At 51.8% G+C, this 25,081-nt stretch overlaps 1 protein-coding gene across 6 annotated transcripts in view; it reads right to left on the bottom strand.

The window, feature by feature from the left end:
• Positions 1-4,702: 4,702 nt before the first annotated feature.
• Pxn (paxillin) overlaps positions 4,703-25,081 on the bottom strand; it is a 50,056-nt gene continuing 29,677 nt past the window's right edge. Inside the window, exons 1-15 of one of the 6 annotated variants that reach the window (XM_047561445.1) lie at positions 16,977-17,079; positions 16,486-16,712; positions 16,056-16,171; positions 15,470-15,606; positions 15,184-15,379; positions 14,349-14,484; positions 11,982-12,866; positions 10,410-10,685; positions 9,857-10,159; positions 9,128-9,223; positions 8,650-8,820; positions 8,394-8,567; positions 7,597-7,678; positions 7,316-7,464; positions 4,703-6,814 (exon numbers count right to left, since the gene is read on the bottom strand). In XM_047561445.1, the coding sequence (XP_047417401.1) occupies positions 6,548-6,814; positions 7,316-7,464; positions 7,597-7,678; positions 8,394-8,567; positions 8,650-8,820; positions 9,128-9,223; positions 9,857-10,159; positions 10,410-10,685; positions 11,982-12,866; positions 14,349-14,484; positions 15,184-15,379; positions 15,470-15,563 (2,829 nt within the window). In that variant the 5' untranslated portion in view covers positions 15,564-15,606; positions 16,056-16,171; positions 16,486-16,712; positions 16,977-17,079 and the 3' untranslated portion in view covers positions 4,703-6,547. Of the gene's footprint in view, positions 6,815-7,315; positions 7,465-7,596; positions 7,679-8,393; positions 8,568-8,649; positions 8,821-9,127; positions 9,224-9,856; positions 10,160-10,409; positions 10,686-11,981; positions 12,867-14,348; positions 14,485-15,183; positions 15,380-15,469; positions 15,607-16,055; positions 16,172-16,485; positions 16,713-16,976; positions 17,080-25,081 lie in introns of those variants that run through there. The other 5 variants (XM_047561442.1, XM_047561443.1, XM_047561444.1 and 2 more) reach the window with 5 other exon arrangements.

Here is a 25,081-nt window from a genome sequence, read left to right as displayed (position 1 = left end):
AGCATGCCTGACTTTAGACAGGGCTTTTTGCATGATTCTTTCTTCTAACTGGACCACTCCTAACCAGTATCCACCAAAATAACTCACCTACACCAAGGCTTGAGGCAAATATTACCTGCCGAATGTGTCCTACACTGACTTCTGTATTTAAAACTACAAAAAAACTCACTCCCATTCTCCTTCTCTCTGCCCCTCTCCTCCACTCACTCATTCACATCTTCTCACTCATTATTTAGTTTATTTCATTATCTTTGCCTCTTCCTGCAGGAATTCGAGCTCCACAAGGGCAGAGACTTTTGTCCTCTGCATGGTATAGTAGACATATAATAAGTATTTGTTGAATGAATGAATGCAGAATTTGCAGCCAGATGATCTGGATCCATAACGTTGCTCTGCTACTTGCTAGTTGTGTCATCTTAGCAAATGATTCCACTTTGTTGACCCTGTTTCCCACCCCCCACTTTTTTTTTTTTTTTTTTTTTTTGGTACCATGCATTGAACACACTAGTGCTTAACCAGTGAGCCACAGCCACAGCCCTTTTTTATATTATATTTAGAGAGAGGGTCTCTGAATTGCTTTAGGACCTCACTAAATTGCTGAAGCTGGTTTTGAACTCTTGATCCTCCTGCCTCAGCCTCCCCAGCTACTGGGATTACAGGTGTGCACCACAGCACCTGGCCTGTTTCCCCTTCTCTATCTGTAAAATGGGCATGATTGTACCTACATTCTAGAGTTGTTATGAGGATAAATTATGTGTTAAAAGTTAACAGTAACTGGGATACAGAAGAAAGTCAATAAATGTTAGCTTATTATATACATTCAACAATTATTTCAATAATTGCACTATTTGAATAATTGTGCAATGAAAATTTTGGGATGTTTCTCCCTATCTCCACCTTCTTCACTTGACCAACTTAGAAATTTCCAATGAGTTTATCTGGACTGTATGACCAACAAATTGTTGGCTATAACTGTATGCAGTCCCAAGTTTGTGTCTAGAAACTTTCCCCCAGCAAGGCTGGTCTAAGGGTGAAGTTCTATTATGCCTGTCTTACATCTAATCTTGTTATAGTGCCTCTTTGGACAATTATTCATGAAGCCATCTTTTTGCATCACAGTTAACAGGAACTAACTATTCCCAAACCTGATCAAATCAATCTACAAGAGTGGGATCTGTGAATGTATATTTTGTCTTAATTTTTTGTGTATGTGGTGCTGGGGATTGAACCCAAGGTCTCAAAATATGCTAGACAAGTGCTCTACCACCAAGCTATACCTTCAACCCCTGTATTTTGTTTTAAAGTCTCCTAATGCTTCTCATGATCAGCCTGAGAACTACTAGATTACTGCTAAGATTTCTTCTAAATGACCATGTATTAGTGACATTCGGCATTGTGCTAAATACTTTGTGCACAGTCCTAAAATTAAATTTTTACAACAATCCTCTGAGGAGGTAAAATATTAGTATTCCCATTTTATTTATAAGAAAATCACAGAGAGGTAAATATTTTGCCCAAGTCTCTCAGCCAATAAATAATGCTTTTGGAATTGAAATCTATAGCAAGTTCAAAGCCCATGGGCCTCAATATGTTATACAGTCCTTCCAAACCCTGACTCAGTCCCCTAAGTGCACTTTTCCAACTACATTTCCAAGGACAACCTGTCTCTGGCAATATAAATATCTCTAATTGCAGCACTTCAATATAATACCATGAAGGCATCAAAAAGTGATGCAGATCTATATTCACTGACATGGAAAAGTATCCACAAAACAATGTTGAGTGAAAAAGCAAATTGCAATAAAGTGTGCCATACCCATTTCTATAAATAGAATGACTCCAACAGGGGCTAAATAAACTAAATCATTATCTTTGGGTTGGGGTTGAAGGTAATGTTCACTCCAGAGCTCATTGTGAAGTGGCCGGGGTTCAGGCTTCAATTCAACACACTGCTGCTGGAGGACTGTTTCAAATGACAGGGGGAAAAAATAGGGATAGTGGGAACATTCCTTAACATTGTAAAGGCCATCTACACTAAGCCCATGGCTAATATTATTCTAAATGGTGAAAAACTGAAAGCATTCCCTCTAAAAACTGGAACAAGGCAGGGATGCCCTCTTTCACCACTTCTATTCAATATTGTCCTTGAAACTCTAGCCAGAGCAATTAGACAGACCAAAGAAATTAAAGGGATACGAATAGGAAAAGAAGAACTCAAACTATCCCTATTTGCTGATGATATGATTGTATACTTAGAGGAACCAGGAAATTCCACCAGAAAACGTTAGATCTCATAAGTGAATTCAGTAAAATAGTGGGATATAAGATCAATGCACATAAATCTAAGGCATTTCTATACATAAGCGATGAATCTTCAGAAAGAGAAATTAGGAAAACTACCCCATTCACAATAGCTTTGAAAAAAATAAAATACTTGGGAATCAATCTCACAAAAGAGGTGAAAGACCTCTACAATGAGAACTACAGAACACTAAAGAAAGAAATTAAAGAAAACCTTAGAAGATGGAAAGATCTCCCATGTTCTTGGATAGGAAGAATTAATATTGTCAAAATGGCCATACTACCAATAGTGCTATACAGATTTAATGCAATTCCAATTAAAATCCCAATGATGTACCTTACAGAAATAGAGCAAGAAATTATGAAATTCATCTGGAAGAATAAAAAACCCAGAATAGCTAAAGCAATCCTTGGCAGAAAGAGTGAAGCAGGGGGTATCGCAATACCAGATCTTCAACTCTACTACAAAGCAATAGTAACAAAAACGGCATGGTATTGGTACCAAAATAGAAAGGTGGATCAATGGTACAGAATAGAGGACACAGACACAAACCCAAATAAATACAATTTTCTCATACTAGACAAAGGGGCCAAAAATATGCAATGGAGAAAAGATAGCCTCTTCAACAAATGGTGCTGGGAGAATTGGAAATCCATATGCAACAGAATGAAACTAAACCCATATCTCTCACCATGCACGAAACTAAACTCAAAATGGATTAAGGATCTCGGAATCAGACCAGAGACCTTGCATCTTATAGAAGAAAAAGTAGGTCCAGAGCTTCAACATGTCGGCTTAGGACCAGACTTCCTCAACAGGACTCCAATAGCACAAGAAATAAAAGCAAGAATTAATAACTGGGATGGATTCAGACTAAAAAGCTTTCTCTCAGCAAAGGAAACTATCAGCAATGCGAAGAAAGAGCCTACAGAGTGGGAGAAAATCTTTGCCAATCATACTTCAGATAGAGCACTAATCTCCAGAATCTATAAAGAACTCAAAAAACTCTACACCAAGAATGCAAGTAATCCAATCGACAAATGGGCTAAGGAAATGAATAGACACTTCACAGAAGAAGATCTACAAGCAATCAACAAACATATGGAAAAATGTTCAACATCTCTAGTAATAAGAGAAATGCAAATCAAAACCACCCTAAGATTCCATCTCACCCCAATTAGAATGGCGATTATCAAGAATACAAGCAACAACAGGTGTTGGCGAGGATGTGGGGAGAAAGGTACACTCATACATTGCTGGTGGGGCTGCAAATTAGTGCAGCCACTCTGGAAAGCAGTATGGAGACTCCTTAGAAAACTTGGAATGGAACACCATTTGACCCAGCTATCCCACTCCTTGGCCTATACCCAAAGGATTTAAAATCAGCATAATACAGAGATACAGCCACATCAATGTTCATAGCTGCTCAGTTCACAATAGCCAGATTGTGGAACCAACCTAGATGTCCTTCAATTGATGAATGGATAAAGAAACTGTGGTATATATATACAATGGAATATTACTCTGCCATAAAGAATGATAAAATTATGGCATTTGCAGGCAAATGGATGAAACTGGAGAATATCATGCTAAGTGAGATAAGCCAATCTCAAAAAACCAAAGGAAGAATGATATCGCTAATAAGTGGATGAGGACACATAATGTGGGGTGGGAAGAGTTAGTGTTAGGGTTAGAATTAGGTTTAGGGAGGGGGGCAAGAATGGAGGAAGGAAGGACTGTATAGAGGGAAAAGAGGGATGGGAGGGGTGGGGGGAAGGGAAAAAATAACAGAATGTATCAAACATTACCCTATGTAAATTTATGATTACACAAATGGTATGCCTTTACGCCATGTACAAATAGAGAAACAACATGTATCCCATTTGTGTACAATAAAAAAAAAAAAAATGACAGGGGAAATGGGACCACAGCTCACAGTGGAATAACGCCATTCAGACAGCCTTGGGTGCCTTGGATCTGACGAGGGCAAAGAGGAAGCATGCAAACAGGGACATGACCACAAGGAGGCAGTGGAGACCCACCTGCAACTGTACATCAGTGGCATTCTGCCAAAAAGGGGCTGCGCCAAGGTGCTGGTGTCTGGCTCCGCACAGAAACACAGGCAGAGGCAAGTTCTGGGCTCACGTCATGTCTCTGTGGTTACTGGGGATTGCCTCGTGTGTGTCAAGGTCCTTCCAAACCTCTTTCCCCATCTAAATGAGTGGAAAGACCCACAGGTCGGCGAGGATACCCTCAGTGAATCCATGTAATAGCATGTGAGCACAGCTTCCAAGGAAAAGACCACCAATGGTTTTCTCTCCTTCTTAGTCTGGGTAGGGTCTGGTTTCTCTTCTGGGACCACTAGGTTGTCAAATCACCAAGAAATGGCACTAGCACAGGTGAAAATAATGGCAAAATTTATTGGCATAAATCACAGGAATTGATATGGAAAAGGTCGGGTTAGAAGTTCAGAGAAAAAAAAAATCAAATGTTCAAATAACCATTGACCCAGAGGGTCAACCCCAGAAACCCCAGTCCCTCTTGGAGAGGGGCCTGGAGTGGGTCATTGTAAACAGAGCAATAAGGCCTGTGGGTGGAAATGGAGATGTCAGCCTTTGGAGGGCCCAGGCCAGCCCCAAGGAAAGGATCCTCTTCTGAGACCCCAGCACGTTCAGCCTCCTAGGGGAGGAGGTCTGGATCCCTCTCAGTAGACCACTCTGGGTTCCCTTTCCCTTGACCAGGAACCCCAGGCCTCTCTGCTCCTGCTTTATCCTGGGAAAGCACTCTGGGGCTTCCTGTTGCTCCAGCAGGATCCTGTCCCTCTGCTCCAAATCCTCTCAGGCCCCCTTGCACCAACACGGGCCCTTCTCTGTAGACCCCCTGAGTGCCAATCCCACCTGTAAAAGGGGAGGAACCTGTGCCAGTCTCCAGGGAGGTCAGGAAATTTGAGGAAGGAATACACCCAGTGGAGTCAACAGGACCAAAGAGATTTATGATCTTCATGGTCAAAACCAGAAACCAGTTTTTCCTGAGAAGACAGGAGAAAGCCCCAGAGAAGTAGTGAGGACGCTAAGAATGTTCAGTGGGTTCTCTTTGTTGCCAAAAAATTCACAGGGGAGTAATGGCTTACTCAGGAAGCAGCCCGCCCCGCAAGTATACTTTCCCCTTCTCTTCCCTTAGGAATAGCACAGATGAGGTTCAGAATTCCAGGTCCCAAAGGGTCAGACACACTCAGGCCAATTTTAATTAAGAGCTGCTGGCCTGGGCAGTAAGGAAGGGGTTTCAAAATACAGCAGTTTATAAAACAGTCCCGGTGAGCTGTGAAGTTACAGAAGAGTCACAGAGCTGCTCCCAGTTCACCTGCTTATGCTAAGAAAAAAAATAAAATACAAATTGCTTCCCCACCCCAAGCCCTCGGTACAAAGCAAACTCCAAGCCAAAGCCATGGTCACTGATAGGACCAGCAGCAGTGGATGAGGAGGAGAATATAAAAGGGAACGTCTTTAAAATCTCTTCAAAATCATCTTGTATCAAGAAATAAAAGCAATTCGGGCATATGAATTCAAACCTCAGTGTAGAAATCTATCAAAGTCGGTACAGTGTCCAGGCACAGGCGACACTCCCTACCCCATGCTGGCCCGGGAGATGGAGGAAGTGGCTATAAAACATTATTGCTGGAGAGGCCTTTCTCAGTAGAACCGGAACAGTTATAAAAAAAGGGGCGGCTGGGAAAAGGGGCAGTCACCCCAGGCCTGGAGAGACTGGAAGGCGAGAGCCCAAGAAACCTGTGGTCCCTTGGGCACTTCCACCCTTGGATGGATGGGTTTATGCTGGCATTGTTTGGAGGGAGCAGGGGATCCCCCAATACTCTCAGGACAGTTAGATTGTGGTTTGAGGGGATAAGGAGAAAAAGAGACTCCATCTGACTCTGCCGGGCCCCAGCTCCACTGCTGAAATATGAGACAAGATGGCTCCAGTGTGGGGTGCTGGCCGGGCTGGGCCAGGCATGGGGATGCATGTGGGGTGGGGTGGAGCCCCCAGCCTCCACCTCTGGAGGATGAGGAGTGGGCAGCCTGGGGAGAGCCACAGAAGGAAGAGGGAAGCCCAGAGGCTTTGGTGGGGACTGGAGAAGCAGGCAGGACCCCCATGGCCCTCTTCCCATCCTGTGCCAGCTGAGGATGAGGATTCCAGTTTCCGTCTCTGGGTCACAGTAGCAGTCAGGGAGGCGGGCCAGGGAGGGGACGCCTAGCAGAAGAGCTTGAGGAAGCAGTTCTGGCAGTAAGGCTTGTCGTTCTGCTCCTTGAAGGTGCCCTTGTTCAGCTGCTTGAGGCAGAAGGCACAGACAAAGTGCTCCGGGTGGAACTTCTTGGCCATGGCGGTGATGCAGCGGCCCGTGATGGGCTTCTGGCAGCCGGAGCACAGCGAGCCGCGCCGCTCATGGTAGTGCACCTCGCAGTACGGCTGCCCGTCGTGCTCAAAGAAGCTGCCATTGATGAAGGGCGTGAAGCATTCCTGCCAGACAGGGGAGGGGGAGGGCTGGAGGACAGGGGCTCAGGAGCTGTCCCTTCTGGCTGGGGCAGCGCCTGGCGTGATGCACAAGGACATCCAGGTCATCACGCTCATACTGACTCCCACTCGATCATCGTGTCCCATGTACAGAGTGCGGGCCACGTGCTTGCTTCATTCTCCTGAGGCATGCAAGGTACGTGACCAGCCCAAGGTCATGCAGCTACTAAGGTGCACAGCCTGGACTCAAACAAAGGTCTGATTCCTGGACACTTAAGCAGGTGGCTGTGACCATGTTGCCAGAAACCCTGGTGCTGAACTAATGGGACTGTTCTTGGACTCTGCATCCTAGAGTCCCATCTGGAGAGTCACAGACTCACATGAGCATTTAGAAGCTCTGAAGCTCTGAAAGGCTCTGAGAAGGTCTGCAGTGATTGCTGTTCCTAAGCTTACTTGATCAGAGAACCTTGCTGGACCCCCGGCTGCTTCCTTTAGTCCCCATCTTACCCGGCACACAAAGCACTCAGGATGCCAAAGGGTGTTGAGGGCCGAGATGTAGTTCTCCAGGATGGCCCTGGCGCAGCCACCACACTTGGGCGCAAACATGTCGAAATAATCCTTCCGGCAGTAGGCTTTGCCGTCCTTCTCATGGAACCCTGGGGAGCAAGGGAGTTGGGGGCAGGTTTAGGGCCTCCAGAAATGGAAGTACCCTTACCCCAACATCAGCAGAGTCTCCCAGCCCTCCTCTCAACCCTCCCAGGGGGCAGAACCCTGCAGTCCTGCCATACCTTCAGGGCCAAAGAAGGCTCCACATTGGGCACAAAAGAAGTGCTCAGGATGCCAGGTCCGGTCAAGGGCTGTCACCACTTTCTGTGAAAGTAAGGAGTAGGGTTCAAAGTTCAGCTGCCACCCAGTGGACAGATCCCACAACTGAGACTCATGGGCAACTGTCCTTCCCACCTCGTCCCTCGCTCGTACCCAAAAAGAGTAAAATGCTCCCAACAGGGTCTCTCCTACTTATACTCCAAATACCACTAAAGAGTTCAGATTTATTGAAGGAAGTGACATGCCAGACACTCTCCCTTAATCCTCACACAGGATTTAGATCATAGGTTCAAGACTCCCATTTTGGGGCTGGGGAGATAGCTCAGCTGGCAGAGTGCTTGCCTCGGAATCACAAGGCCCTGAGTTCGATCCCCAGCACCGCAAAAAAAAAAAAAAAAAAAAAAAAAGACTCCCATTTTGTAAGTGCTCAGAGAAATGAGGCATTTTCCTAACATCACACAGCAGGAAGAGGGAGACAGCAGGCAGTTTCACTTGTTGGTCAGGGCTCCTAATTCCTGGGAGTCTTGACAGAAGGAACTCAGGACAGAAGTGGAAGGGAGGTGGAACTACCTAATGTGTGTCAGGATGGCTTGCGGATCGGTCCTGGGTTTGAATCCCAGTCCCATCATTTCTGAGCCTGCGCCCTCCGAGAGCTGTGGCAAAGATGAAATGAGCTGATGAGGGCTTTGTGCCCAGATAAGGGAGAATCCTGGCTGCCACCCCCTCCGTCCCACCCACGCTGCCACAGGCATGAGCTCACATCCAGGATGGGACCGTTGCAGTAGTAGCAGCGTGGAGAGAAGAGGTTGTGGTAGTCCTTTTCACAGTAGGGCTGTCCATCCCGCTCAAAGAAGTTCCGGGAGCCGATCTCTTCCTGGCAGTGGGTGCAGACAAAGTGTTCCGGGTGCCACGTCTTCCCCATGGCAGTCACCACCTGAAGAGGAAGATGGAAGGTGGCTCAGGGAGAGGAGAGGAGCGGAGCACAGGTCTCTGTGCCCACCTCCCCTGCTCATCACCTGCCCGGCGATGGGCTTCTTGCAGGCCCCGCAGACCCCTTTGGCAACCGTGGCAACCCCCAACTTGTTCAGGTCAGACTGTAGGCTCCCCAGCATGCTGTCCAGCTGGCTCCCAGGCTTTGGGGGTCCCCCTGGTGGAGAGCTGCTCCCAGTCTTCCCCTGAGCCATGAACTGTGAAGAGAGAGAGAGAGAGAGAAGGGGCTGGTCAGGACGTCTGGGGCATGGGCAAGGCAGGGCATCTTGAAGCACTGCAGCCTGGGGACTGTTCTACCTCCTGGACAGGTAGGCCCAGTGAAGCAGGAAGTATGACATCCCCTAGGGGCCTGAAGAGCCCTAACCATGGGAGTGACATCTGCAGGCCATCCTGGTGGATGGGGAGCTCCCAGAGGTCAGAAGAAAGGGCTCATAGCACCCTGCTGCATGACCAAGCCCAGGGAAACACCACAAACAGGAACTCAGCCCCAGCCTTGGCACTGACCCCTCCCTCATCCTGCCCTTCAGGGCTGCTCTGCCTGCCGCCTAGAGGCCAGCCGGAGTGCCGCTCTCCATCCGCTCTTTGTTCCAGGCTGTGCATCTTAGATAGAAGAGGAAAGGAGAAGAAACTTAAAAAAAAAAAAAAAAAAAAAAAAACTGAAGAACAAGAGACCTGTCATTGGGCCACTTCACACAGGGAATTCAGGATGAGATAAGAGGATTTTTCCCCACTGGCAATACCAAAATCAGGAGGAAAAAAAAATGTAGAGAAATGGAGACAAGGAAGGCCCAGGAGAGGGAGGCAAGCCACCCAAAGGCATGGGACAAGAAAGGGGGGTGGCTGGGGCCAGAGAGCAGAAAGGCCTCACCAGGTATTGGGCCTAGGGACTGGAAGGGGAGAGATGGGCTTCTGGGTTTCACTCTGGAAATGAGTCCCTCTGATGGCAGTACCCAGAGGAAGTAGGGAGGGGCAGGCAGAGGGGAGGTCTCACAGGGAAGCAAGAAGTCAGGTGACTTCCTGGGGGGTGCAGCCTGGACATCATGTCCAGGAGGGTCCAGGGTCAAGGTCTAGGGAAGGACGGTGGCGGGTCCTGTGCCGGGGCTGTGAATGGAGGAAGACACCCCGAGTGTGTGTGCGTGCATGCGTGCACGAGCCACGTGCAGACTTGGGGATGGCTCAGGTGTCAGGACAGGAAACAAGCGAGGGCGGTGCTGGGGCCCCTGGGAGGCCTGCCTGCAGCGGGGAGAAGAGCGGGTCCTCGTCGGTCTGACAGCCCACCGACCTCACAGCGTGGAGGGCCGGAGTGGGAGAGGTGGCGCCCTGCCCATCCTCGTCACAGGGCTTCTCCCCTGCACTCTGGACCCCAGGAGAACCATGGGAGCAAGCTGAGGGCCCCAGGGGGGAGGAAGAGGATAGGGGAGAAGAGCCGCTGGCCGGGGCGTCTTGGTGATGCTGGAGCAAAGGGACAGAAGGAGGAGAAGCCAGAACAGAGATGGTTCTTCTGAGGGGAATGGGAGAGTCAGGAGGGAAGACAACCTGGGAAGGAGAGAGGAGGGAGAGAGAAGAGATCATCAGCCCAGGGAGCAGAGGGGCGGGAGTGAGCTCCCAGATCCCCTGGGCCTTCCCACTTTGGCACCAAGCGCAAGGGCAGCCTCCCAACAAGGCCACGGGGTGTGAGAAACCACCCCACCACCCCTAAACCTCTCCTCTGGCCAGGGATAGGGCCAAGGGAGCATCTGGACACCTGCTGCCCAGGCCCTGACCTGCCCCGGCATCTCCTGGCTACCTTCTCCACAAGCTGCCCCCCAGCCCGCCTCCCGCGTGGCTGTACAGTGATGACGACACCCTCAGTCAGCCAGTCCTGGGTGCAGGCCCCTGGTGGCCCTGCTGCCTCCTCCACCTCCGGCTGGATGCCCAGCCGGCCCTGCAGCTCTGCGATTAACCGCTCCTGAGATGGGGTCCTGCTCAGGGTGGCGGGGTCCAGCCGGCGGCGAGGGGAGGGCTCCCGGGACATGGGGTGTGCATGGCCTGTCTCCCGGCTCCTCCTGATCACAGAGCGGATCTGGGGGGGAAGGGGGAAGCTGTCACTCTCTTTTCAACTCTGGGCTGGCACGATGCCACTCAGTCCACACTCAGGTGTCCCAAGGGAAGGGAGGGCAGAACGCAAAGGCCAAAGAAAAGCCAAGCTGAGGTGGGTGGCAGGAGGCAGATGGGACTGGCTCAGGAGTAGAGGCTGCAAGAGAGTCCTCTGGTGCAGCATTCACCTCCAAGTGGGCCTCTGACCTTGGGCAACACCCTAACTTCCAGGGACCTCAGCCTCTCCATCTTTAAAATGGGGTAACTGTATTTTCTTGGCTTTGCTCACAGGGTTATCACAAGAATTGAGAGGATGTAAGTGAACACTCTTGACAGGGTAAAAGGTTTTTTCTTTTTCTTTTTGATTTACAATAGAAAAATGAAGGCTTGTTCTTTTCAGTAAATCTTTTAATCAGTTTTCTTTCTTGTTTGCTTTATAACTTCTTATAGTTTTTTTTTTGGGGGGGTGTTACTTTTTGTTTTGTTTTGGGAAAGGACATACAGTTTTAATCAAGCAAGAACAAATAATAACTACAGTGATGGCAACCACGGCTTGTTGAGAAATCATGTGCCACGTTCTACACACTTGCCAGAAATTCTCTCCTTTAATCCTCTGGACAACCTTAGTGGAAAGCTGTCTTATCATGACCCCATCCTAAAGATGAGAAAACAAGCCAGGCGTGGTGGCACATGCATGTAATCCCAGTATCTCGGGAGGCTGAGGCAAGAGGATTGCAGGTTCAAGGACAGCCTCGGAAACTGGGCAACTTATTGAGATCCTGTTTCAAAATTAAAAAAAAAAGGGCTGGGGATGTAGCTCAGTAGTAAAATGCCTCTGGGTCTCATCCCCAGTACCATACACACACAAAAATAAAGGGTGGCAGAAAGAGAAAGCTGAGGCTGGGGGTGGCTGCCCAAGGTCACGTAGGTAGCAACTGTTGGCTATAGTATGATTTACATCTAGGGCTACATGGTTCCGAAGTCCAGCTTTTAACCATTCTGCACATCAGAATGTCCAGCATAGCTCAACCAAAGGGAAAAGCTTGAAATAAGCAGGAAGTGGGTCCTCACTACAAGGAAAGTTAGGGTCCAGGGGGATTCTGTTGGCCCCACAGGACTCACTGCCAAGCACTGTTTGTCAGGGTCACAGGCCACAGCACCTCAGCATCTGCTGCCCAGGCAGACATGCGTGGAGTAGGGGGCTGCATGCAGTTAGCCAGGAGTGGCCCACACTCAGACCTGCCCAGGGCCATGCCTAGTAGCTGCGCAAGCCAGCGCCTGCCTGGCCAGAGGTGGAAATCCTCTCCGTGGAGTTGGGTGTGCCCATGACCAGGGCATGTGGAAGCTCCGGCTGTTCCTTCCTGGTCTTGATAGCAGATTCAGTGGTGCCCTCTGGGCTCTTTGGGGTCTCAGGTCCCTGAATAGGCCCCCTTAGGCTTCCCCTGGGGGGCATCTCTCCATTTAACTGCTCCTTGGGAACTGAGGCAGAGCAGCTGCTTCCCAGCATCCCTGGCTCTGGCCTGGATCTCTCCTTCTGCTGGCCATATTCCTCTGTGAGACTCCAGGTATCTGGAAAGACGGCCTGACGGTCCACAGCCACCACAGGTGGCTCCTGAAAGTTGCAAGCAGCTCCATGGGGAGCTTCAGGCCTGGATGCCTCCAAAGCCCATGGCCATTTCCAAGAGGCAAGCTCAGCTGTCTCTGAACACAAGGTGTTAGCCGGTGGCCCCTGGGGATCTCCAGGTTCCTGGGACCCTATGCTTTCAGCAGGGGATGGAATATAGCAGAGAGGAGCCCTAGAGGGCTCACTCGTAGAGTTTAGGAGGTCCCCCCTAACTGGAGCCTGGCTCTCTGCACCATATGACCCTGGACAACCCTCCACAGAGGGACAGCTTGAGTTGCAGGTGTCATGTGTCACACCGAAGCCAGCCAAGTCAAGCCAGCCAGAGGCCACAGGAGGTGGAAGACCCCGTCTATTTTCCTCAGAGCAGAGGACTTCTGGGGTGTGGCCATGGCCTTGAGGGGGAGATTTAGAGGTGGATGGCAGGAATACAGAAGGCAGGGGAGGAGAAGGGGGAGGGGGAGGGGGAGGGGGAGAGGCATGGAGTGGGGATGGAGCTGGGCATGGCAGCCCCAGGGAGCTGAGGGCCACAGCAGAGGAACTGGTCTGGAGGAGAAAGACAAAGGGAGAGAGGAGAAAAGAAACAGAGAGACGGGGTGAGGTGAGGAAGGATGCTCACAGCAAGGGGTGGGCTTGGTCCTAGGGCTCAGAGACCCACCATCTACACTGACCCAGGTGCAAAGCTGAAGCATGGGGATGACCCTTGAACACTCAGACCCCAAAAAGACTTTCCTGGGCTTCATATCCCTGGCCCTTGGGAAACCCAGGCCAGCAGAAAGCAGCCTTGATGCCATGCCCATGGGGTCACCCACAGTGGGCAAGATGAAGTAGACTGCAAGGAGACAGGTGACCAAGGAGATCAGCCTCAGGCAAAAACCATGGTAGAGTCCGTCACCAGCCGCTTGCTCAGTCCCCACAGACTGTGGGTCAACTCAGCCCTGTCCCTCCTAGACAATCCCAGCTTTCCTAACATCTCCAAGTCCTTGCTCCAAGAGCACAACCCGAAGCAGCTGAGCTTCTCCTCATGAGGCCTAGGGACACAGACTATCTCAGGCAGCAGTGAGAGCCTTCAGGGACCGGGCAGGGCTCCCTAAGGCCAGTGCCCGAACCCAGCTTACTGCCTCCCGCAGGCTGCTCAGAACCATGGCACCCAATTCTCACCAGCCGGGTGCAACCCTCAGACCAGCACACTCCCATTCTCCTGTGTAAGCCCCCAGACAAAGGGAAGCAGGAGGTGCCGTCAGGGCCAAGAACGTCCTGACCCTTCTCATATCCCCTACACTCAGCCCCCACGGTCTCCAGCTGACCCATGTGGAAGCAAAGTCAGCGGTTACTGGAGAGGTCTATCAATAGCAATCCCAATCAAGGCACTGCATCCTCTAAATAAAACATCACAGGCTTGCAGGGCGGGAGAGGCCCAGAAGGGGAGGGGCAGGGGCACCTCCTGCAGGACCAGCCCAACCAGGTTAGGTTTCCCCCACACAGGACTCATGGGAACTCGGAGGCCCTGTGGCCAGGTCCTGGAGGGAGAGGGAAGGGTGGAAGGAGGCTGGCAAGGGAGGCCTATGAATTCATCTGCCAGAGGCAGAAAGAAAGAGAATGTGTTGAGGACAACCAGCGTGGGAGATGAGGCTCCAGGGCAAGTGACCTCTCAGGCATGGGATCCTGAGTCCCACAGGCCCAGCAGAGCACACCCTCCCCCACTGAGAGCAGCCATCAACACAGGGCCCTTTGTCCCAGTGTCCCAGCCTCCAGATCCCCTCGACCTGGGTGGCTGAGAGCACCCAGGGAGGAAGGAATGTCCCAGCTGAGTGCCTCTCTGGCTGCTTTGCAGCTCAATCCCAGATTGCCTGGCTTCCCTTCCCCAAACCCTGCTACACTGCAAGTCCAACATACTGCAGGGTCCCCGCTCAGGGGCAAGGAACCCAGACACTGAGGGACCGAGGTCCAGCTACTCACACTGAGGTAAGGGAAGAGAAAGATGAGGGAGGGGAGGAGGGCAGGGAAGACCGAGGGGCTACAGGGCACCTTAAAATCTGAGAGTGAGGCCATCAGCTCATCCAGCTCTCTGGTGGCAGAGGAGGCCGAGATGCGCGTCTGCTGCTGGCTGGAGGTGACTCTCTGTGGGCTGCTCATCTCACCCTGGTTCACAGTGATGGCAGGGCTGCAGGGCAAGCATGGTGTCAGTGGGGAGTCCAGAGGTCAGCCCCAAGCTTCACAGGGGACTGGGTCAACACCTCAGCTCTGACACTGGAGTCCTAACACCCAGCTCCAGGGAAGACCACAAGTGCCCACTCTTTCCTGGGAACCCACCACTAGGAGAGGCTATGGGCCAGGGGACAGCACTGAGGTGAGCTGACTTGGGAGAAGGCTGAGTGCAGACACAGATGTGAGAGTATTACGACATAACACTAATAAGAGCTAACGTTATTAAGTACTTGCCACGAGTATCATGAGCCAGAAACCATTCCAAGGTCTTTACGTGTATTATTTGATCTCAGCTCTGCTGACATAGGTAGCCTTATCCCCATTAACCCACATCCACTTATCCCATTTTACAGATAGGAAAACTAAGGCTTGAGAGCTGACACATAGTAACTGGCAGAGCTGCGACTTAAACCCCATTGTATGGCTACAAAGTCTGTGCTAACAGTCGCTGAACTACAGGCAGCCGCCGTATACACTATGTCTGCCTTTTCTGATGGAGAGTGGCCAGTTGAAGACAGGAATGGTGTCCACATGACTCACCACTGTACTCTCAGGGTCTGGCAAACAACAGGCACTTAAGGGAATGGGTGACACCAGGGCTAAACAACACACACAGAGCCCGGGGCCAGGCTGGGCAAGCTCAGTGGGTACTCACACAGGGCTGGGCACAGAGCTCTCCAATTCATCCAAGAGACTCTCCACACTAGGCCGAACGTCCTCCAGGCCCCGGGCCCCGTTCCGCTTGGGCTTCTCTTTAGTCAGGGGCCCAGTTTTGACCCCCATGGGACTGTTATTCTCTGGGATGCCATAGTGAGGGGCCCCAGGTAGTGGAGGACTTGAGTTGGTCTCATCTTAGAGAGAAGGAAAGAAAAAGGCTGCTTAGCCCTTGAGCCCTCTGAGGATCCAGAGGCCAGCAGGTGGGCCTGGGGAACCAATCCTACCTGCAGGGAAGCCTGGAGGATTATGCTGCACAGCGTTCAGTTCCAGCAGCAGGCGGTCAAGTTCAGAAAGGTTGCTGCCCAGGGAGGAGCTCATGACGGTGGGTGAAGGCTCGGCTGACTTCTGCTTGTTGGGGAAGCTTTGAGAAGCAAAGGAAAGAAGACAATGAGAGATGCTCCACGGTCTGGCACTGGCTTGGCGGTCCCCAAACTCTCAAGGAGCATAAGGTGGCAGCATAAAGTCTCCCTCAGCAAGAGGGCAGAGACTAGGGAAGGGATGTGGTAAGGAGGGAGGAGGAAGGAAGTCTTACTTCAGTTCCTCTATTACAAGGGACCACTGTGATGGCCCAGCCCATCCGTCACGTAGAGATGCTAGTGACAAGGTGGACAGGATCATTAACAGATATATGAATGGCCAGGAGCCTTAGGGCCCTCTGTAGGTTAAGCCAATGACCCTGGAGGCAGCACCCTCCGAGGGCCAGTTGCCATGCCTGGTTACCAGCTTCGGCTGCCTCCGTCCCAGGGGTGGGGGCGTTCCCAGAATTTCTGAGCAGGAAGAAGGGCAGCTGGGGAGGGGATGGAGTTGTACCTGTAGACGTGCTCCTCCTCACTCGCCCGTGAGCACGGAGAGCCAACACCGTCCTGGGGGTTGGAGGCACCAGAAGTTTTGGCACTGGAGCCGTACACAGATGATGGGGATGGAGGCTACGAGAATAAAAGTGCTCAGAGAACTCTCCCAAGGGGAAGGAAAGCAAGGGGACAGGAGGAGCTCGAGTCACTCCCAGGCGGCTCCTGCTCACAGCCAGTCTCACCAGGGAATTTCCACACTCTGACTGGGACACCAGTGATTAATACTTGGTCACTGACCCCCTCACGTGGTGGGTGGCAAGAGCAGCGTCTGCTTGGGGACAGGCAAATTCCCTGATTCATTCCTCCAGTGGCTCCCCAGACCCCTGAGAGATAAGCTCCATCTGCCCCCAAGGCTCTGGGGAATTTCCTTGATCCTCTCCCCACCTTACCTGCTGGTGGATGAATCGGGAGCCACTGGGCTGCCACTGGTCTAAGGGGTCAAGGATTGTGCCATTGAGAGCCTCGCTTGATGGCGGTGGAGGCACAGGGGGTGGCACTGCGATCTCCTGGTAGGTGTGGTTTCCAGTTGGGTAGGAGTAGGGGGGCTCCTCGGACAAAAATACAGGCCGTTTGGAGATGTGGGAGGTGGTGGACTCCAAGTCCGCCAGCAGGGCGTCTGCAAAGAGAAGGCGTGGGGAGCAGTGAGAACAAGGAGCCCTGGAAACCTCCCAGGGGCAGGGCCCTGCCTGCCTATACCTCAAGAGTTAATGGCTCCTGGGCACCTGCCCCACCCAGGGCAGAAATGACCAGCCTCAGGAGAGAAAGCTGCCAGCCCAGGAGCCTGGCCAAGAACAGGCTCCCAAGACTGTCCTCTTCTCCCCAAGCCAAGACTGAAGGTGCTCTGGAGCTCACTCTGGGCTGCTTCTTGGGGCTCTCCTACCTCTGGGTGTTGGGCACCTGGTTCTGCGTTCCTCCCAACAGGACTGTGCCGCTGGCTGGTGTGAGTGAGAAATGCCTGCCTGGAACTCTGACTCTGCAGAGCAACGCAGAGAATGGACAGGAGGGGCCCCACGTCATGGGGAGGGGCCCCGCGCTGCGCCAGGCCCTCAGTGAACTTCCAAGAGCTTACACTTTCCTAGCCAATGGGCGAGAGGGGACACTGAGTGGTACCTGCCCTCCTAATCGGATAAAAGCAGAACCTCAAGCTCTAAGCTCCTCCTGAGGCTCCAGGCTCTGAGGTAAGGTGTGTGGGGACACAGGAGCTGATACAAAGCCAGTACGGTGGTCCCCACCCCCCTGGCAAGCTGGGGACAGGACTGCTCGGCTGGTTGTTTCTGCAGAAATCTGGCAAGCAGCCTGGCTCCAGAGGCTCCAGGGCCCCACTACTTTGCTCTTAACAGCAGCAAGGGAGCCGAATCGGCCCTCGAGTGCAAGCTTCCATTATCCTGGCACCGGCAGCCAACAGGAGGGAAAGGTACAGCTGAGGGGAAGGGGTGGGAACTGCTGACCTTCTCACCACACCCGCCCCTCCCGACCCTTGACAGCCCCGTAGTCCAGACAGGCCAGCCCCAGATGCCACACCCTCATTCCTGCCGTTGCTCTTGGACTTGCTCACTCTCAGCTCCATGGAGAACTGCTTGATTCCTGGCCCTCAGAATAATCAGCATCAAAAAAGCAATGGCTGCATTTATTGCCATTTACTAATAACAGGCACAGAGCTAGGCATTTGCATACATGGTTCCAAGAACTCCTCCTAATAACCCAAAAGGTTGGAATCCTGATCTTCCCTGTACAGCTGAGGGAGGTGGGTTTAGAGAGGTGGAGGCATCTGCCCCAGTAACAAAGCCAGTGACTTACCCCAGATAACAAAGCCTGTGACTCCTCAGAAGCCTCAAACCCCAAATACCCAGCCTATATTGCTGTGACCACAACATGAAGCCATGTTTAAATAGGACAACTTCCTGAGTGTCAGGGGCTCAAGCTTTGAAGGCTACCAGTCTGATCCTTTCTATCCAGTCCTATCCCCAGCCCCACTTCCCTGAAGAGAAGAGGGAAGCAAGGCCCTCACCCAGGTCTATGGGGCCACACTTGTCCCAACTGTCTGCCCTGGTCCCCTCCCGACCCCCAAGCTGGCCACACCTACTCTAGGCTCCTGCCCAGATGGTCAGAGGGGAAGCCTGCTCCAGGGTCCAAGAGCCTGGGTCTTGGTCTCCTACTTCAGAGGAAGACTGGTTCCCACTGCCCTCCTCCACTGCAGGTTCTTTGGAAGAGGTTCAGCTTCTGGTCTCCAGCAAACAGGAACCAGAGGGAGTTGCTATGTCTCCAGATAACAGCAAAAAAGGAACCACTGGCCTCTCCAGGGCCACACCTGCTGCCTTGGCTTCCCACAGTGTCTCCATTTCCTCCAGGCCCAACCTAAAGGGGGAGGGTCGCTCCTTCATTACAGGCACAGCTGGGAATCCCCACCAGGCTCTCCAGGCAAGCGCAGCCCTAGCAGGGCTGGCAGGAGCAGTCACAATCCTAAATGCCTAGTGGGGCCAGGGCTTCATCTGTTACCTGCCTTCCTCCTCATGAAAAACTAACACAGACAGCAAAACCAAGGTTTAGAGGCAGTCACGTCCCCCACTGCCGAAGCTGGCTGAAGTGACAACACTGGGCTTTGAACTCAGGTCTCTCAGGCTCCAGACACTCAGTGGGAAACAAATGGTCAACCTTCCCTGTTCAACATCTGAATCACAGTCTACTGCTGCCTCACCAAAGCCCCACGGTTGATTCTAAGTCTGGTTTATTGGTTTATGGATTGGATTCTGGTCTAAGGTGTCAATGGAATCTTTTCAACACAGGCACCCATGTTGGTTAGACTGCTGGTTCAAGGGTGCAGTCCCAAGGCACAGAGACAAAACAGCACTCGTCTTGGAGCTGAGCCAGACCTGAGTTCAAGTCCCAGCTCCCCCATCTACTACATTCCTTCCGCACAGCAAATCACTCAGCTTCTCTGGAAAGCCTCAGTTTCCCTGGTAAGCCCATAGTATTAGTATGAAGTTTATTTGGGATGGTTGATGCTATAGTACATTGGTAGATCTTATTTGCTTTGTGTAATCCACAAAAAGATTCTCCTCCAAGGAGAAGGGTAGGATGCAAAGTACTGACTTATCCTCCCAAGTCTTTGCTGGGTAAGACATGAACAGCACAAACTTGAGGAGAAAAATCCAGTAATAAAGTAACATTCAAAGTGTAGTATGTGTAGTTGTCAGGGAGAAGGCACACTGCCTTCCAATTTTCTCCAAACCTTTTCCTGCTTCAGTGAGGAACCCCAGCAGGTACCTATATAAGCCACAGTGTCTCTGGTGTGGTTTCCTTCTCTTTCTCCTCACTTGGTAATTTGGACAGGGCATGGTGTCACTGTCTCCCAAAACCCACCACAAACCGCTCAAGGAAAAGAGTCAGGAATAGAGGAGGCAGCCATGGTGTAGATTCTGAGGTCTACATTGGATTCTTACGGCTGCAAATGCCTACTGTTTCTCTACAAGCTGCAAAATGGTTAAGGGCCAAAGTCTCCTTGCCAGTTCAGCAAACTCCTCCCCTGGCTTGAGTAAACAGTCAGGCAAACAGCACACAAAGGAGTCTACTTGCGGGTAAAAACCCATCCCAGGGGGTTCCCCCAAATCTGATCTACAGCTACAGCATTTTTGGGGTCCGTACTGGAGATTGAACTCAGGGGCACTTAACCACTAAGTCACATTCCAGCCTTTTTTTTCTATTTTATTTAGAGACAGGGTCTCATTGAGTTGCTTAGGGCCTTGCTAAGTTGCTGAGGCTGGCTTTAAACTAGTGATCCTCCTGCCTCAGCGTCCTGAACAGTTGGAATTAAAGGCCTGCACCACCATGCCTGGGTCTTTTTTTTGGAGACGGGTTCGCTGTTACTCAGACTGGCTGACTGGCTTCAAACTCTTGGACTGAAACAATCCTCTGGCACAGCTGGGACTACTGACGTGCACCACTATGCCTGGCTATAGTCAGCCTTTGGCTCGGCTCTAAACACTGAAGGGGCAGGCTCAGACATTCCTTCTATTCATACCCCAAGGAGGGTGTCGGGGCCCCCTCCTCAGAGACTACCAGAACCTTGCAAGACCAGCAATATGCCCTCCCTTCCCACATATAGAAGGACAAGTTCCAAATGCTTTGGCTGGAAGCAGTTGGTGTGGGCAGAGGTGTTCTCATTTAGGTTATGGGAGGCCTCAAAGTTCCTCAACATCACTCCACTACTTTGCTGACTCCAGGCCTGAGACCATCCTGACTCAGGTCATCCTGAGGGAGGAAACCACCTGAGATGGCTTTATCCTCTTTTTGGAGGAACCCACCCTGGACTCTGCAATCTCTTTGCCTCTCTGGGTCAGTGAACGCAGACCTTGACACTTGAATTCTTAGAAGAGGAAAGCCAAGATCACTGAGCGAGACCATGCAATCTGTCTGTTTGGTGGGTAGGATAGGTGTAAAGTCCCCAAGTGGCCAAGGGCAAAGGCCACAAAGTTATGCTCTGGCTAGGAAGGGATGCAGACCATCTGATGCTGACCACCAGAGGGCACCATTGGCCCACTGTCTTCCTGTCGTTGGATGAGAATTTGTGAATTGAGCCTAGTCAGGGAAACCCCCAGGTATGGGTGCACTGAATTTCCAATCGTGAGGTAAACTGGTTGAGCTGGAGGGACAGAGCAAGCTACCAGAAGTATCAGGTGGCTGGGTTCCAGGACCGTGCTTGGAACACACTATCATTTGGAGGTGCAATCTGACGGTGACATGCAGTGTGGCCCAGAGGAACACGCTCTCTCACTTCCAGTGGTCACTCGGAAAATGTAAAGCTGCAGGTACCCCCATTTCCACTCCATGGCCACGCCTGGTCCAAGCAACGGCTTGGAGTAGCAGTGGCTATGAGCCAGGAGGCTACTCAGGGCTGGTGGCAAGATGGGCACAGTGCATAGGGGGCCAGACCAAGAGGAAAAGGCCCTTCCCTGGGTCACAGAGGCCAACTGTAATTATTAGGACTCGGTGGAAGCCTACAGGTTTGCAGCCCTAGGAGGGTTAAGATGCATGCAACCCTAGCCCCACCAACCACCTAAGGGGTGAGCCCAAGGGGCCAGGCCATTGGCATTCCTAGGCAAATGCTGCTGCAGTGTGCCTCAGGTTTCCATACCAGCCCACGGGCACAGGGTGAAGGAGCCAGGGGTCCCCTCATCCCCCCAATATAGGGATGTCCTTCAGACTAGCATTTAGGTACCAGACTGATCGCTGACAGGCAGCACTCAGTAATGGGTTAAAGAGAACCAGTAGTAGAGCTCCTGCTTAGCAGACAGGAGGCTCTGGGTTGAATTCCCAGCAGGAGAGAGAGAGAAAGAGAATATGAATCAATGAAACCTTTCCACCCTACCCCCAAGCAAAGCAAACCAAAAAGTCAGGGTTCTTTCACAAGCTGGGCTTTCTCCAACCCAGGCCCAGCCATGGCATCTTAGCATGTGATAAAAATTGTCAAGACAGGGGACTGGAGCTGGACAGGTGCCCAGAGAGATGAGATAAAGGTCCACCAGGATGGCTCAAGTGTGCGCGAGAGAGGGAGGAGGAGCCAGAGCTACTCCCTTCTCCCCTCCCAGGCTCTAAGGACACTACAAGTGACAGCTCGCACAGAGGGATTCCGAGTTTCACGTTTTGCTTGGTGGCTGAACTGCTTGGATAGACTGCTCCAGGCTCATGTGCTCTGGTTTCCTTGCCTGCCCCATAGGAATGCTACCATTTTACTCACAGGATTAAGATTAGACAAGAAAACACATAAAGTGCCTACTGACCACAGGGTCTGAAACAGAGCGCAGAGTAAGTGGGAGACATGGGGAAGACAGGAGCTCTTTCCCAGAGAAACAGTCAGCCCTAGAAAGAGAAAGCACCTTCCACCCTCTCTAGTCCTGAACAGCAGGAAGGGTGTCATTCTGGTCAAAGCCTCCTGAGTATCTCTACTCCTGAACCCACAGCTGAGATAGGTCACTGTGGGGCACTGAGCCGGCTTTCCCATCCCTTCCCACCTGGCCCGCCTGGCCACTCCTCTGGAGACTCCTCCAATAGCAGCCCCAGGAGCTCCAGAAGAGAGATGGTCTTCTGGCCACCAGGAAGGCCTATCCCACCTGGCCTGTATTCCTGGGGCCTGGCTGAGGAGAGGCCCACAGCAAGCAGAAACCCTCTCATGCCTTCTTTCTGCAGGTCAGTTTAGCTCAGCTTGCATGCCCCCAGGCAGGGCCAAGACCAGCGTCCTTAGAGTGGACAAGAGGAAGGGGCAGTCAATGTCCCCCTTTCATGCCTGGCAAAGGCAACACAGGGTTGCCACAGCTAAAGGGCCTTCCCAATAGTCCCAGGCCTGTCACATCATGTGAAACCCAGACTTCCAGACAGACAGCACCAGCTCCACAAGTCCCCACACCAAGGGGATTAGAGAAGCCCAGCCTTACACCCAGGTGGTCTGGGCAAGGGAGGATTCAGGCTCCCTGTTGACCACCTGGGTAGCCTTGGTGGTCTCAGATGTCACAGAGCTCATGGGCTCCCTTAGAGCTGCCTGAGCCCAGGGATATAAGCAGTAAAATGGGTTCAGCCCTTCCTAAGGAAGGAGCTATGTAAACAGCAGGACCAGCCCAGGGATGGTCTCATCTCAGCCCCTTTGGTGAGACTCTTCCACATTAGGAAGGAGAGCTGGGCCGGAAGGTAGGTCTTCCCCCTCCCCTGGCCCCAAGCCCCTATCCCCTCCCACAGCCCAGAGCACATGAGCAGTTAGAGCAGCGGTAATCTAATCCGCAGCAGGGTGCTTTTACTCTGTGAGTAACACCCCAGGAATGGGGAGCTGGGTATATTTATCCTGATAACCGTCCTGTCCTCAGAGGCAAGGCAGATCTGCGGCCAGTAAGGGCCAATCCATAATTAGGCCAGATCGGCTCTGCCCCTACCCAGCCCAGGGACCTAGGACCTGGACACTGATTAGGAACGCAATCTCCAGGAGGGGCCTTCCCTGCCAATTTGGGTTCTTGTCAAATGTCTGTCTCCTTTCCAAGAATTAAACTCCGGAGAGAAGGGGCCTTGTCTGCCTTGCTTGATGCTACATCCCCAGCAGCAAGCACAATAAATAGTTGAATGACAGAGGGACTGTGAAGAGCAGGAAGACGGGGAAGGAGGGAGTGAAAAGAGAAAAGAGTCACTGCCGAGCAGGATGCCATGCTCCAGGCCCAACCTGCTAGATGCCCATCAAAGTACTGGACACCCTCTCTGGATGTCTTCCCCCTCAGTAACATGGCCAGAGTGTGATTTGTCCCCATTCTTGGTAGCAAGCTCTGAGGAAGGAATATCATTATGGGTGGGATTTATATAGCACTTTTGAGCTCTTTGGGAGTTTGTCTAAATCCAAGATACTGCTATTAACTGAACCCCAGACAGGAACTGTTCTCCCTCAGGGAATGGATAAGAAGCGATCAATACCATAGTGTCATTTAAATATTTAATAGCCATGCCTGCAGGTTATAAAGACTCAGCCACGATTCTCCTTCGCTGACTCATGCCTCACTCAACAGGAACTGCCATTTTACTCTCAGCCCTGTAGGAAGTGTGGGCTGGGGTGACACACAGGAAACGAGGGGAGAAGGCCAGAGAGTTTTCCAATCTGCCAGTGGGGTGGGGGGCCTGCTTGTCTGGATAAGGTGGTTCCTTCCTGGCTTCCTGTGTGCCAGAGGCTGGTTTCCTGTCTGCTGACAAGCCCTGCCTTGCAGAGGTTGACACAGAGTGTGCAGGCAGGTTCACTTTCTTTATTGGGTACCTGGCACATGCCCAAGGTCACAGGGCACGGGTAACCAGAGACTAGAGAGAATAAAGGCTGAAAGGCAACTCAAGAGGTCACCCTGAGCTCCAGGCAGAAGCCCAACTGTGCCATGTCCCCTCTGCATCAAACACACAGCACCCACGCAGGGCCCACATACCAGGCGCCTGGCTGCAGCGGCTTCCCTATCTCATTGGGCTCCAGGACGTTAAGCAGCAACAGGTGAGAAGAGGTAGAGGTGGCCCACGTTGTCTCTGGGTACACATACATGCCTGCCCCGGCTACAGGCTCAGCCACACAGTCCAGGATGGCAGAGCAGTGGTGTCTCTTCCCTTAAAGAACTCATCCTCACAGCCAAGATCATGGTCCCGCCCTCAGAGCCACTCCCTCCCCAGAGGTCTCCGAACACCAAGGACATTTCCTTGGTTAGATTTCATCCACCTCTTCAGGTCTCCCAGAGACTCAGGACCTTTTAAGGTCAAGTCTAGGGCCCCACTCCAGGCCCATCCCACAGTTCCTTCAATGGGTAAAACACATTCATATACAAAAAGACAGACGGCCTGGAGCCCAGGAGACTCATGTGCTGGAAATGTCCTGAGCAGTTCCAAATTCACTCCAGTCCCTTCCTGCAATGTGTGCTCTTCCAGGCAAGTAGGTCTGTTGCAGAGAAGGGTGGCTCCAGGGGCCTCTCCCCCTGCTAATCACCAACAGAGGTTAGGAGGGGCTCAGCAGTGAGTGAGTCATCCACCCACCCCACAGAGACCCGAACAAAAAGTTCAAAAGTTTGCCGGTTCCTGGGATGAGTCTTTGTGTGATGTTTATGAATTTCATGGCACTAGTTACCCACTCTTTGCTAGTCAAGTTCTGACAAATGAACACAGCCCAGGACGATCAGAGACCAGGCTAACAGTCCCTTTTCTCAGGCAGTCAGCTGTTTTCTGAACTGGCCCCTGCTTCCCTGACTTCCCAGTGCTCCTTTCCAAAGTACCTTTAACCATTCAGTCCTCTTTTAGTTCCCACAGGTACTGGTGCCCAAGTGGCACCAGCTGTTCCTTCACAGGGCCTCTCTCCATTTCAGATGAAGCTCCCTTTCTCTCCATCAACCGCAGCCAAGACATGGACCCAGGCCCTTTTCCCAACTCGCCCACAGCCCCCGACTCTGGATTTTTACTCTATCCCTTCTCACTGACACCGTCCATTTGAACTTC

Source organism: Sciurus carolinensis, chromosome 8 (assembly GCF_902686445.1).
Source record: "Sciurus carolinensis chromosome 8, mSciCar1.2, whole genome shotgun sequence".
Classification (NCBI taxonomy): Eukaryota; Metazoa; Chordata; class Mammalia; order Rodentia; family Sciuridae; genus Sciurus; species Sciurus carolinensis.
The sequence above is the reverse complement of the archived record's forward strand: the minus strand, read 5'-3'. Positions and strand labels throughout refer to the sequence as shown.